Source organism: Nyctereutes procyonoides, unplaced genomic scaffold (genome assembly GCF_905146905.1).
Source record: "Nyctereutes procyonoides isolate TBG_1078 unplaced genomic scaffold, NYPRO_anot_genome, whole genome shotgun sequence".
Taxonomy (NCBI): domain Eukaryota; kingdom Metazoa; phylum Chordata; class Mammalia; order Carnivora; family Canidae; genus Nyctereutes; species Nyctereutes procyonoides.
In genome coordinates, this window is record NW_026575140.1 from 25,790,517 (window position 1) to 25,806,058 (window position 15,542).

The 15,542-nt window shown below is 42.2% G+C and overlaps 1 protein-coding gene across 3 annotated transcripts in view; it reads right to left on the minus strand.

Moving 5' to 3' along the window:
• UBE4B (ubiquitination factor E4B) overlaps positions 1 to 15,542 on the minus strand; it is a 124,667-nt gene that overhangs the window by 79,360 nt on the left and 29,765 nt on the right. For all 3 annotated transcript variants that reach the window (XM_055305180.1, XM_055305178.1, XM_055305179.1), the window contains one exon: positions 4,506 to 4,692. In XM_055305180.1, coding sequence (XP_055161155.1) covers positions 4,506 to 4,692 — 187 coding nt within the window. The remainder of the gene's footprint in view (positions 1 to 4,505; positions 4,693 to 15,542) is intronic.

Sequence of the window (15,542 nt, forward strand, 5' to 3'; positions counted from 1 at the left end):
AGCAAGGTCTTTGCAGATGTCATTAAGATGAGGTCCCTAATACAATAATTGGTATCCTTGCAAGAAAAGGGAAACTTAAACACAGACACACACAGAGAGATGGCCATGAAAACACAAAGGACAGTGGAGTGGTGCGGCCATAAGCCAAGAAGAGCCAAGGATGACCAGCAACCAACAGAAGCTAGAAGAGTCTTCACTGGAGCCTTCTGAGGAAGCACAGTTCTATCTATACCTTGACTTTTGACATCTACCCTTCAGAATTGTGACAGAATAGAATTCTGTTGTTCCAGGCCATCAAACTGTGATACTTTGTTATAGCGGCCCCAGTAAAAGGGTTGCAAAAGGTGGGATCACTGATGGGAGAAGCAACTTGCAGGATTCATTGCAGCTCCCCAACCTTTGTGCTAATAACCTGTATCAGAAAGCATCTCAACTAAAAAGGCTGCCAAGTGACTGCCACATCGCTCCTAGATGAGGAAGTCCTCAGCACAGTGCCAGTTTACCCAGGATCTGTGTCTATCCAGAAAGCACTTCTTGATTCTAGAACAAAAGTTTCTCTTTCATATTCAGTGGATGGTAAATCTACCCACTGGCCCTCCATCTACCATCAAGGACCACAGAAAATAAGCAGTGGCCCTCCTCTTCCTCACAACTTTTCACATTTTTTTTTAAGATTTTATTTATTTATTCATGAGAGACACAGAGAGAGAGAGGCAGAAACAAAGGCAGAGGGAGAAGCAGACTTCATGCAGTGAGCCTGATGTGGGTCTCGATCCCAGGACTCCAGGATCACGCCCTGGGCTGAAGGCAGGTGCTAAACCGCTGAGCCACCCAGGGATCCCCAACTTTTCACATTTTTAAAATGAAAACCTATCACGTCCTCTTGAGATTTTTTTTAAAGATAGATTTATTTATTTAGTTAGTTATTTAGTTATTCATTCATTCATTCATTCATTCATGAGAAACACACAGAGAGAGAGAGAGGCAGAGACACAGGCAGAGGGAGAAGCAGGCTCCATGCAAGGAGCCTGATGTGGGACTCGATCCCGGGTCTCCAGGGTCACACCCTGGGCTGCAGGCAGCGCTAAACCGCTGCGCCACCGGGGCTGCCCTTGAGATTTTCTTTTAAGTTATATAAGTCTATGTTGTTTTGGTCATTTTCTCTTGTGAGTCACTTATTAATTCAGCAGATGAACTGATTTAATGTGCCAAGCACTGCTAAACACACTGGGATACTACAGTCAGTAAAAAAAAAATCTCTGTACTGTGGCTTACACTTTAGTAGGAGAAGCAAAGGAAACAGGATAGACAAGTCATATATGTGCAACATGAGCTGGTGACAAGAGCTCAAAGACAAAGTATACATGTCAGGTAGAGGTAGTACTTCCAGACAGTGTGGCCAAAGCTGGTGACCCTTTGGCTGAATGGAAAAGCCATGTGGATTTTTAGGGCCCCCAAGAGGGGTCATGGCTGGAATGTTCCAGGAAGAGCAAGGAAACCTGTATGGCTGGAGCGGAGGCAGCAAGGAGGAGGAGCAGAGCCAAAGCAGGACCAGGTCACACATAGCCTCGGTTGGAGGTGAGGACTTTGACTTTCATTCTTGATGAGGTGGGGAGCCAATGGAGGGAGCCAATAAAAAACTGACATGGCCCATCTTATGAGGTGCTTGTTTTCTGTTTCATTTTGTTTAAACTTGTTTACTTAATAAATCTGTGAAAATTTGTTTATCCAACCTGCCAGGCGCATAGCTAATAATATCTAGCTGGCTGTGGTTATGAATAATGGTTGTTATGTGAGAAACATAATCAAGACTTCACAGCATAGAGGTGCGCTGCTAAAAACTAACCATCTAGAGCTGCCCAACTCTTCCATTAGTTTGTGATGGAGGCATAATGAGCTTGCTGTGAAAAATAACCCTTCTGTTCTACAAGCTTGTACTTGTGCTCCAGTGGGACCCAGTCTGGTACTATCCAAAGAGCCTAAAGTGAAGCCAGTGTAGGCATGGAGACAACAGTCAGAAGGCCACTCCAATAATCCAGGTAAGGTATGTTCGTGTCCTAGACTCCTCATTTGGCCTACTACCTGTTTTTGTAAATAAAGTTTTACTGAAACACTGCCATGCTCTTTCGTTTATATATTGTCTGTGGCTGCTCTTATGGTACAGAAGAAAAAACAAATAGTTGTGACAGAGACTACAGAGTCTGCAAAACCAAAAATACTATCTAGCCCTTTACAGAAAGTTTGCTGACTCCTGATCTAGAATATGAGGTAAAAAAGAAAAGGCAACGTTTTAGGCTTAAGCAGCTTGAGAAAAATGAACTGCCATTTATTGAGATGGGATTCTAGGAGAAGACAAGATATGAGGAAATATCCAGAGCTCAGTTTTGGATGTGTTAACTATGATATGTTTCTGAGATGACGTCAGAGTCTGAGATTCAAGAACAGTTCTGGGCTAGAGAAATCAACTGGGGACCAGCAGCTTGGAGATAACAATTAAAGCTGGAAAACCAGATAAAATCAGTAAGAGAATCAACACAGATGGAAAGGGCAACAGGTTAAATATTGAGTCCTAGAGCCCTGACATCTACAGGTCAGAGAAATGAAAAAGAACCATACAAAGCTGCAAGAAGAAACAGAAAGGATGAAAACCACGAGAGTGAGGATCTCAGGAAGCCAAAAGAAAGCATGTCAAGAAGAGGGCCAAAGCCCCATCACCTGAGGCTGTGATGGTGACTCAGAGCACAGGAGGCCTCAGTCATGTGGATTCGAATTAGCAGTGGGTGCAAGGACAAAAGAAGGAGACAGAGGACAGGCAATTCGTGCACCAGAAGTTTTGTTGTGATGCAGAGCAGAGCAGTGGGGTGGAAGCTGGCAGGGGAAATGAGATCAGGAGAGTTCCTTTTTATGTATTCCCATGATGGGAGTAGGAACAGCATGTATAATGACTGCTAAAAAAATAAGTTTTCTACTTACAACAGAAACCCCGAGGAAGCAGGAAAGATGGGAAGTGCTGGGGCAATGGCTCTGAGTAGGGGAGAAGAGATGGCATCAGGGGACAGAATCCGGTAGGGGTGGACGATTCAAACTTAACAAGACAAAAAATTAAAAAAAAAAAAAAAAACTTAACAAGAACCGGCCACACATACAGGCAGGCAGGAGGATGTGGGGATGGGAAGCTTATGGGAATCTCCTGTCATCTGCATCTAAGGTATGAGCATGACTCTGACATGGGCCTCCTTCCTGCCTGTTGCTGATGCAGTGAGAGCTCAGGCCCCTTCCTTTACCCCAGGTCTCCCCCAACAGTTCCCAGCATTTCTGGTGGGACTTGGTCATAGTGAGACAAACAGGACTGCGGTCACAGTGAGACAAACAGGACTGCGGTCACAGTGAGACAAACAGCACTGTCCGGTAGCACCGTTTCCAAGGAAAGGGTAAAAACCCAACTGGAATCCTGAGCCCTTCCCTTCTCAGAAGACCATCACAGCTTCTCAGAGGTGTACAGAGAATACATTTCAGGCAAACGCACTGTTTATAACTGATGATGTGGCATAAGCATCTCTCACTTTTATAATTAACAGAAGGATGTACAAGCATTTATGTTTACAAGGGGAAGAGTCTATAATGATGTCTAACAAGGCTTATGGTAACAGAAACTGCAAATACTTTTAACTGACAAGTTACTTAGTTCAGAAAAACAGATTATGTGGAAGGCAACTAAGGAAAAGTGCATTACCATGACTGCAGAACTAACAATCATATTAAATTATTTGATGACATGACAGTGAATGCAGGTCTGAATGCACCTGCTTTTTCAAAATTAGAATCCTAATCATAATACTAATTATAATGGTAATAATTCTTATGTTCAACAAAAAGTTCACCTGATAAAAGACAGATGTTTTCAAATATAGAGTATGCATCAATATAACTGTTTCCCAACAAAAAGTCCCAACAAAGGATATCAACCTTGAGCCCATTAATTATAAAGAAAAAAAGTTTCATAATAGTTAAATAATTGTCAATGAGATAGTTATAAAACATCCATCAGTAAAACTTTTACACTCTGAAAATTCAGTTACAAGACAATGTAAAATTTAAAAAAGGAAATTCATATAGAGACTTGTTATTTTGACCATTATTTCAATCTTGCATTTTCAGATGATTTTATCATAAAAGAAAAGTACCAACCAAACTCAAAATCAGGTAAACCAAATTAAGTCTTAATCACTTTGCCATCGGAGATTAAGACCTGATCCTGTTTGAAACAAACGACGAAAGTCATGGAAAAGAAAACCATTAGGTTTAACACGTCATCACCAAAATGAATAGAGATTAACCAAACACAATATAATGATCTTAACCTTTTAAACTACCGCTTGCAGGATTTTAAAAAGTTGCTGCCCAATTCATTTCACCTTATTGTGAAAATGTCACAACCTAGAAAGCTTCCCAGAAAGCTATGACTGAAATTATAAATGGGTCCCAGGTAAAAAAGTAAGGCTTACCTGATGCACCTATAGGGGAGGTAGCTGGGGTCATGTTGTGGACATTGAGACCAAGGCTCTGGGAAGGGCCTGGGGCTGATGCTGCGATAGGAGGCCCCAGAGGGTTCTCCCTCTGGGGCGAGGTGAGTGGGGTGGTCGGCTGGGAGGTCTGTCCACCAGCAAGTCGTGCAAGGCGCCTCCGTCGGATCTACAACAAGGAGAAAAGACATTTGATTTTTCAACCACAGAAACACAATTCTGCCTGAGTCGAACAACATTAACATTGCCAGCAACCATAAAAAGCCACACTGGAGTTTTTTTTGTTTTTTTTGTTTTGTTTTGTTTTGTTTTGTTTTGTTTTAAAAAGCCACACTGGAGTTTAACAACTAAATATACCTTGAGAAAAAAGGATTCATTCAAAACAAGTAATAACTTAGCATACTAGCACTTTCACAACCACCTCACTTTTTAAAAACTGCATCTGGGTGGCTCAGTGACCGAGTGTCTGCCTTCAGCTCATGTCATGATCCTGGAGTCCTGGGATCAAGTCCCACATCGGACTCCCTAAAGGGAGCCTGCTTCTCTCTCTTCCTCCCTCCCTCTGCCTACGTCTCTGCCTCTCATTTATTCCCTCTGTAGAGAGATACAGAGAGGCAGAGACGTAGGCAGAGGGAGAAGCAGGCTCCATGCAGGGAGCCCAATGTGGGACTCGATCCCGGGACGGGGACCTCAGGATCACGCCCTGAGCCAAAGACAGATGCTTAACTGCTGAGCCACCCAGGTGTCCCGAAATAAATTATTTTAATAAGTAAATAAAATAAAATAAAAACTGCATCTTATTGCCTTACAACCCCTGTTTATCACACTTCCTTAACTGATAATGTGAATCCACCATAAGCACACTATACTTTTAAACTGAATCTTAAAAAAATAAATAAATAAATAAATAAACTGAATCTTGTTTTTTTTTTAAGATTTTATTTATTTATTCATGAGAGACACAGAGAGAGAGAGAGATGCAGAGACACAGGCAGAGGGAGAAGCAGGCTCCATGCAGGGAGCCTGACATGGGACTTGATCCCGGGTCTCTAGGATCACACCCTGGGCTGCAGGCAGCGCTAAACTGCTGCGCCACCGGGGCTGCCTCAAATCTTGTTATTTTAATAAAACTGTGTAACTTCATTATTTTAAAGAGCTGAGTTGTTTGTTTGTTTTTAGAGAGGAAGAGAGAGGGGGTAGGAGGTGGGAGAAAAGGCAGAGAGAACCCCAAACAGGTTCCACACCCAAGGGCTCGATTTCATGATCCTTGAGAGGACCTGAGCAAAAATCAAGAGTCAGATACTCAACCGACTAAGCTACCCAAGCTCCCCTTAATAGATAAGATTTTAAATAAATACTCAATTTAATTCACTAAAACAAAAGTTTCAAAAGTAACAATCGTTAAACCAAGACAAATTTTGCCATCACTTTTAGAGCAAAGTAATTGGATTTTTCTTACTTAATTGCAATAAAAATATAATCTGCCACTTCTTCCTTATAATACTCCAGTGATTACAATTATCTACCACAAAATTCCAGTGGATCACAGAAATGTTTCCCCTCTCATTTTGATAGTCATTAATTCAAAACTAGGCAATAAACTCTCACCAACCACCTGCTGTCTGTCCCAGGTAGTGAGGACATCTAACTACTGTGATAAGGCTTCTCCCTCTACATAGGCATCAAAGAAGCAAATCAACTAGGCTGCCACACTCATTCCATTACAAATAACGAAGAAGAAAAAGTTGACCTCTAACAAATGCTAACTGGGATGGACCTAATTTGAAATAAGAATCTGTCATTCTAACACTGCAGAAAATCTGCTCCTTCTATTGTTCAGACAACCAAAGACATCCTGATTCTTGACCCCACAGCTGAAAAGCGCACTCCAATGCCCCTGCTGCAAATACATCAATGAATTTACACAAAATCCTGAAGTTGTTTGGTTGTTTATCTATCTACTTCACTAGATTAAATCCCTTGAAGGAAAGATCAGGTCTTAATTACTAAAAATAAACACTGAGGGACACCTGGCTGGCTCAGACAGTTGGGTGTGTGACCCTTGATCCCAGAGTTGTGAGTCTGAGGCCCATGTTGAGGGCAGAGATTATAAATTTAAAAAATAAAACTGGGGCAGCCCTGGTGGTGCAGTGGTTTAGTGCCGCCTGTAGCTCAGGGTGTGATCCTGGAGACCCGGGATCGAATCCCACATCAGGCTCCTTGCATGGAGCTTGCTTCTCCCTCTGCCTGTGTCTGCCTGTGTGTGTGTGTGTGTGTGTGTGTGTGTGTGTCATGAATAAATAAAATCTTTAAAAAATTAAAAAATTAAATTAAACACTAACTCAGCACTTTGCCTTCTAGCCATGTTCTCAACACTTTATATATCCATACTCACTTATCCTCTTAATGAGCCTTTGTAGGTACTTATGCCCACTATATATATGAGCAAACTGTGGCACAGAGGTTATATCTTTGCCTAATTAGTAAGTGGCAGAGCTGGAATATGAGCTCATGCAGTCTGGCTCCAGCACATATGCCCTCACCACTAACCCAACAGTCTGGGAATCTCTGGGGGTCTCCAAGACCCTTGTAGAGGATATGCTGAGGCCAAAGCTATTTTTACAATATCACTAACACATCTGCCTTTTTCGCTCTCGTTCTCAAGTGTCTGATGGAGCTTTCCAGAGACTACGTGACATGTCATGTTGCAACACTTAAATACAGAATTTAATATGAGAATTCAGCTGTATTCTAGTAAATCAGACACTAAAAAGCCTTGCAGAAGTGAAGACAATGTCATTTTTCTCACTAAAGTGTTTGTTTTGGAAAATCTTCACCATATCCTAAGAGTGCAAAGGAGTCCTGAGACCAAACTTCTGAGAAGCAGGCCACCCTCTCTTATTCATCCTTATCTCCCTGCTGTCTGTAACAGGTGCTCAGCGCTCACTCCCCGAACAGAGAACAGTGAAGGTCATCACAACTCATCCAAGGGAGAATTGGGATTGAGATGAAAAAACTCACTGCAAGAGATTAATGATTTCTCTCATGAACACTTACTGAGGGTGGAGTGTGGGGATCGTGGCTCAGAAATTCCCACCCCGACCTGTTCCCAATCCAATTACTCAAGTCAGAGACCTACGATTTGTGTTCACTGCTTTCTCACTTCCCCATCTTCTCAAACACAGTTTATCACCAAGCTCTGCTCGTTCTACCTGGGCCCACCCTCTCCTCTCAGCTCCTCTGCCATAACCCTATCCAGGCCATCACCCTTTCTCACCACACCCTCTGCAAAAGGTCCTAATGAATCTGTGTCCACTCTGGCATGGTGAAAACAAAGGCTGCATATTGCTTTCTTTAATCACTTTCAAGATTTCTGAAATGCAAATCAAACCACAATGAGATAATGCCTTATACCCACTAACATGGCTGCCACTGAAAAACCGTAAAACAACAGGTGCTGGAGGATGTGGAGACTCTGGAACCCTTGTGCACTAGTGATGGGAAAGTCAAGTGGTGCAGCCACCATTTTAAACAGTTGGGTGGTTCTTCAAAAAATTAGAAATAGAATTACCATAGGATCCAGGAAATCCACTCCTAGGAAACAGAAATACCCAAGAGAATGAAAGCAGGGACTCAAAGAGCAATCTGTTCACCCATGTTCACAGCAGCATTATTTGTAAGAGCTAAGGTGTAGAAGCAACCCAAATGTCCATCAATGGATAAATGGATAAACAAAATGTGGCATATACATACAATGGAATATTATTCAGCCTTAAAAAGGAAGGATGCTCTCACACAGGCTACAACACAGATGAACCTTGAGGACATGATACTGAGTGAAGTAAGCTAGTCATAAAAAGACAAATACTGTATGATTCCACTTATATAAGGTACCCAGAGCAGTCAAATTCAGAGAGACAGAAGGTAGAATAGCGGTTGCCAAGGGCTGGGGCGATTTTAAAAATCTAAGTATAGAATAAAATCCTAAGCGATAAGAAAGCATGTTATCCTACTTTCCCCCACAATCTATTCTCCACGCAGCAATCACAGTAATTCTTTAAAAACACAACCCACCCTCTCCTGCCCAAACCATTCAATGGCTTCCCTACTGCACTTGGAATAAAAACCAAGTCCTCACTGTGTTCTATGGCGCAACCTGCTATGTCTCTCCAGGCTCCTGGTACACCACACTAGGTGGCAACCATGCTGGTCCTTTGACAGTTCCTAGAGCACCTTAAGCTCTATCTTACCATAAGCCACTTGCAATTCCTTAAGCCTAGAGGCAATTTTTCTAATTCTTGGCATGGCTGGTTCTTTCCCTTCTTCCATTCTCAGCTTAAATGTCACTTCCTCCTAGAGGACTTCCCTGGTCACCTTATCTAGCACTATCTTCCCCTCTACACTCATTAATATTGTAGCCCTTTGATCATATGCTTCAAGCACTCTGCATGGTCTGTAATTATTTTACCTATTTCTTTTTTTTTAAGGTTTATTTATTTATATAAAAAAAGATTTATTTATTTATTTGAGAGAGAGAGAGCATGCACGCACACATACTCACGAGCAAAGGGTGGGGGGAGGTGGGCAGAGAGAGAGGGACAACCAGACTCCACGCTGAATGTGAAGCTCTCATGTGAGGCTTGATCCCAGGCCCCTGAGATCATGACCTGAGCCAAAACCAAGAGTTGGACGCTTAACCAACTGAGCCACCCAGGCGCCCCTGGAATTATATTATCTATTTCTTACTGTCTTGCTTACTATTTCCCTAGTAGGACAGAAGCTCCATAAGAAGCCACGTCTGTTGTTTTCCCTGGTGTATCTCCAGCACTGAGTGTAGTGCCAGGCATGTAACAGCTCTGTACATATCCAATGATGGGGAAAAGTAGTATGTGGAATCAAGACAGGTGAAGTAATAAAGCCACCAGAAGAGTGTTTCACTAAATAGTCAAAGCCCAATGTTTCAGACTTCTGACATTAACTCTTTTTCAGATATCCTCTCATTCAACAAATATTCATTGAGTACCACAGTAAACTAAATAGTTCCTGCTCTCATGGCACTTGGATTCTAGCAGAGGCCAAAAGGACAACAGCCAAATGGACAAAAAGGATGTCAGGTGGTCATGAGCACCCTCAGAGAGAAATGAAGTAGGGAGGAAGAGAGGGGCCCACTGGGGAGAGGGTGCTGCGATTCTCACAGCAGGTGGATGGAGAGGCCTCTTGGGTAAAGAAGGCATCTGCAAACACGAAGGAAGACAGAGAGTAAAGCAGGTGGATATCTGGGAAGGATGATGGGAGTGTGCTTGGCTCATATTCCAGGTCAGCAAACCGTATGTGGCTGGAGCAAAATGAGCAAGAAGGAAACAGCAGATGGTGGGTGCACCGGCATGAAGGGGTCTTATAGGCTGTGGTGAAAGCCCCAGCACTGGGAAGCCACCAGGGGATTTTATTCAGAAAAGTAATGTAATTCCACGTATGTTCGTATGATTATTTTGGCTGCTACAGAGAATAAACTGTATGGGCAAAAGTAGAGAGGATCCTTAGAAGGATGACAATGACCTGAAATCAAATGAGTGAGGCCGTGAACATTGTAGTGAGTGGTCAACTGGGACACACTTTGAAGGTAGAGCGCAAGCTCACAGGATTTGCTGGTGGACTAGACGGTGCCAAAGGAGGTAATAAGGCTGACACCAACATCCTGGGCCAGAGCAACTTATCAAATCAGTTTACTGAGACAAAGATGGTAAGAAACAAGGAGAGAGGAAGAAGATAAAAGTTCTTTTAGACACATGATTATTAAACATGAGACAGAGTTGTCTTCGTGTGAATTCTACCGCTTTTTGAGAAGGTAGTAATTAGGGGGCACTTGGGGGCTCAGTCAGTTAAGTGTCTGCCTTCAGCTCAGGTCCTGGGATAGAGCCTCGTTTATGGGTCTCTGCTCAGGGGGGAGCCTGTTTCTCCCTCTGCTCCTCCCCCTGCTCCTGCGTTCTCTAATAAATAATTAAAATCTTTTTAAAATAGGTAGTAATTAAATAAACAGCAATTAAAACACATGATCTGACAGAAGGCAGGACAGAGGGCAGGTCAAGATGCCCCGGTGAGAGTTGTCAGCTTCCAGACAGAACAGAGAGCTGTGAGCTGGGACAAGGTCACCTCAGCAGTGTGTGCCCATAGGGATTCAGAAGTCTGAGGATGAAGCCCTACAACACGCCCCCTGGAGTGGGGGAGAGGAAGTGACACCAATAAAGGAGAGTGAGAGTGGCATCGAAGGGCCTCCGGGTTCACCAGGAGGGCTGACACTCCCTGGCTTCCTAGATACCAGGCAGAGGATTTCAGCCACGAATGACATCACTCTGTGTACGGGCTGAGCAACATGAAGACTGACCAGTGGACCTGGCAAGGAGGACCTTTGGCTCAGCCAGTTAAGTGTCTGCCTTCAGCTCAGATCATGATCCCAGGATCCTGGGATCGAGCCCAGCATCGGGCTCTCTGCTCTGCAAGGGTCTGCCTCTCCTCTCCAATTGCTTCTCCCCCAGCTCATGCTCTCTCTCAAATAAATAAATGAAATCTTAGAAAAGAAAAGAAAAGAAAGAAAAGAAAAGAAAAGAAAAGAAAAGAAAAGAAAAGAAAAGAAAAGAAAAGGGAACTGAGGGCCTCATTGAGACCTATTTTGATGGAGTGTGGCTGAAAGCTTGACTGGAGCCAGTCCAACAAAGAACGGGAGACTAGAAGTACTGCTTTCTGAGGCTTTTTACTGTAAAAGAAAAAAAAAAAAAAGAAAAGAAACAAAAGAGCTAAGTGGAGGAGGGGAAGGGAGTGATTACGGAGACAGTCCACCAGTCTACCCTGCCAAGGAAGAGAAGGAAGGATGAAAGTGTCTAAAGACAGATGGGCTACTGACCCCAGTGGTGTTACATGCACAACACACTAAGAAATGCACAGCAGAGGGACATGAACCCAGGATCCGTCAGGAAACCTGCATCCTGGTGCCACCCCAGACTGGCCATGCTTGCTGTCATCTTGGATAACACATTAAACTCTTCCTCAGCTAGGAAACAGAACAGAAATAAACTCAGTCCTAAATAGCTTCTTCAGGTAGCTATAATAATTAAATGGGGTAGTATGTGAAAAAGTACTTAAAAACGACGGGTAAAGATAAATTATGGTATATTCCTACTTGGGGCAATCTAATGAGTGAGCCTGTGCTCTACACAACAGCCTGGATGACTCTCACAAACAATATTGAGCAGAAACAGCTAGATATAATAAAGTGCAGATTGCCTGACTCCATCAAGTTTCGAAACAAAAAAGAGGTGTGAGCAAGCTTCTAGGGTACCAATGATGGTCGACTTTCTCAGACACTAGTTTCACAGTTGTGTCCACTGTTTGAAAATTCACTGGTCTGTACGCTTTCAGCATGGGTAGTAGATTCGTGGGTCTTCATTTTGTTCTTCATAACTCAAACGGCAAATGCAATCTTTTCTATGTTTCAAACGTGATATAATTTTATTTTTTTTTAAAGATTTTATTTACTTGAGAGAAAGTGACACAAAGAGCATGAGCTGCAGAGAAGGGCAGAGGGAGAGGGAGAAGCAGACTCCCTCTCAAGCAGGGAGCCTGATGCAAGGCTGGATCCCAGGGCTTTGAGATCATGACCTGAGCCAAAGGCAGATACTTAATTGACTGAGCCACTCAGGCACCCCTCAAACATGAAATAATTTTTTTAAAAAATTAATCCTACTGGGATCCCTGGGTGGCGCAGCGGTTTGGCGCCTGCCTTTGGCCCAGGGCGCGATCCTGGAGACCCGGGATCGAGTCCCACATCGGGCTCCCGGTGCATGGAGCCTGCTTCTCCCTTTGCCTGTGTCTCTGCCTCTCCCTCTCTCTCTGTGACTATCATAAATAAAAAAGAATAAAAATAATAAAAAAAAACCTTTAAAAAAAAATTAATCCTACTTGTCCATCAAGGCCTATAAATGTTACATTCTTTGTGTGGATTCTACAACTTTTTAAAATTTAGCATAAAAGAATAAATAAATAGTAACTAAAATTAAAATACCTTATGTTAACTTGTATTTACTATCTGATACTGAAATTAAAGTAGTATTTTAAATTTTAAAATGTGTTTATCTAGGGTCACCTGGATGGCTTTGTTGGTTAAGTGTCCAACCCTTGGTTTCAACTCAGGTCATGATCTCAGAGTCAGGAGATTGAACCCCACTTCCAGCTCCGCACTTAGTGCTGAGAATTCTTTCCCCCGCCTCTCCCTCCTTCTCTGCTCCTCCCCCAGCTCTCTAAAATAAATAATATCTTTAAAATGTGTTTATCTAGGGATGCTTGGGTGGCTCAGTGGTTGAGCGTCTGCCTTTGGCTCAGGGCATGATCCTGGAGGCCTGGGGATTGAGTCCCACACTGGGCTCCCTGCAAGGAGCCTGCTTCTCCCTCTGCCTGTGTCTCTGTCTCTCTCTGTGTGTCTCTCATGAATAAATAAACAAAATCTTTAAAAAAAATGTGTTTACCTATATACACCAATACAACAGAAGGCCTAATGAAGGGAGACTTAAATTTTCACAAAAACCAGTATTTGGGGAGATCTCTTTGGGGTTTCATTACCTTAGGGGCAGCTAACTTAGGAGCCCAAGCTTGGTTTCAAATTCAAGTTCAACTTTTACTACTTACTACCTAGGTAGGATCAAGAAAAATCACTAAACCCTCTCTGTGCCTCAGTTTTCACATTTGTACAATGGGGGTAAAAACTATAGCCTCTATAGAGTTGTGAGAAAACTACCATCTGTGCCTAGTTTTCTGTTTCATTTTTCTCCACAGCTCTTATCTGACCTCCTACATATGTTCTGCTTATTCACCATTCCCTGGCTCTAGGTTTCTTAATGCAAGGTCTTCTCTCAGTTTTTCCTCTGATGTCTCACCGTGCCTAGAAGAGTACCTGAGACGTGGAAGGTGCTCTCTAAATATTTGCTGAATAATGAAAGAATTAGTGAAAAGTACTAGAAAATGTATTGCACATAAAATTTGTTTAGGAATTAGTGTTATTTTGAAAAAGCATGCACTCTATTTTTGAAAAAAATATAAAGCTACTTTTAAATCTGGCGCCAAGTTCAGCCTGAGATGTTAAATTTAAATGTTCTCCCAGGTGAAAGAAGCATAGAATAATATCCTGACTCACTGCAATATGGGCTTGAAGGAAGTTTTCCAAGAAAGATTTCCACTGTGCTAATGTTCCCTAAACCCTACCCCTAACATTCCACAAAACACAGGTAAGAAGGAGAAGGGGAGGAGAGGGGAAAGGAGAGGTAGTGAAGAGGGAGTGGAAAGGAGTGGGAAGAATTAGGACTCTGTAAAAAATACTGTGGACTATCCAAGAAGACAGAGGGGTGCAGTAAGGGACACAGGCAGGTCTGTGCATGACACAAACCGGTAGGAGAGAGCTGATAAACCCCGTCCTTACCCACCCCCATCTTAAAGACCTACTGGGAAGAGGAGAAGCAGCCACAAAAGGGCCAGAGCCAGTGCTCTGGCCTCCACAGCATTCAGTGGAGGATGGTGTCCTTCCAGGGACTGAGCACTTTCCATGACGGGGATGGCAATGAACTGGTTTAGCAGCCTGAGAACCCAGGGAATATCTAGACAGGAGACTCCCAGGGGATGGCTCTGAGCAACCAAAAGTATAAAAGGCTTATCTAATTAATTTGACTATTAAGAGATATGACCTCACTTTTATCATAAACAGAACATCACAACATATGAGACACAAACTAAAAATAGCTCAGCACATCAAAATATTATTAAACTTTTTTCTCTCCACTTACTCTACTTTTTTAACACTAAGCACCTAAGATTCGTATAACCTTCTCAAGTTAAAAAAGTCCTTTTTGAAAGAATTGTTTTCCCAGATGTTACAAAGAGAAACTACCAAGAGCATAAAAAAGGAACTTCCAATTCCTCAACTTAAGTCCTGAACCACAATTCAAACCCAAACATACAGATCGTGAAATCTCATCTCTAGAGTTTTTCTGGTCTTGACTATTTGAGTTCTCATTTCACAAGTGACATTAAAACAGTGCTTTCCCCAGAACCGTTCTATCCTGGTGCATTTCCTACTCTCACGTTCCTGATTAAAAATAGATTTAAAACAGCTACTGTTCAAAACAGCAAAGGCCTCTGCAGTGGCGTGGGGCAGAGGCTCTGACAGGACAGACCAAACTGTTCCTCTTATTTTTAGAAGAGTTTATTTGGGGGGGAGGGGGGAGTGGTAAATCCAAAAAGCATTGTTTTAAATGTAGTAAATACTTATTCTACAAAAGCATCTCAATACTCAAAAAAAAAAATTAAATTCTAACATAAACACTTTTGAATATTTACTCTTTGGAATGGAGTCCTGGAGATATTTCTTTTTTTGATTATTGCTGATTTTGTATCTCAAAGCAAATGCATTCAGATCTGAACATCACACCTCTGTGACCAAATATTTACCAGTTATCTTTTAAAAATTTACTATTTTAAATTAATCCTCACCCAAAAGCTAGACTCTTGTCATCTAAATTCCTCTTCCATTTGAAAAAAATATATTAAATTCAATCTGCTACTGCCACTCTATATACATGAGGCCAAAAATAGGGAAAAATATTTTCTTTTTTTTTTTTTGAAGTAGGCTCCACACCTAATGTGGATCTTGAACTCAGGACCCTGAGATTAAGGATCCTATGCTCTACAGACTGAGCCAGTCAGGTGTCTCTACAAAAATAATTTTGCCTCAATCTTAACATTATGGCAAGAAGTAACTGAAACTCTCCTTCAAAGATTTCAACTGAACACATGTCAAGATCTCCTTACTTCTCAATAAATCCCGTCACCTCCTCTCCTGCAAATAAGGAGCTAATTCAGCACCCAGATGATAAAGTTTTCTATGTTTGTCATTGACAACTACTACCAAAGAGTACTGGAAACTCTAAGACAAAACAATAATTTTTAACAATATGATTAACACCTACCCAGCCCTTAAAT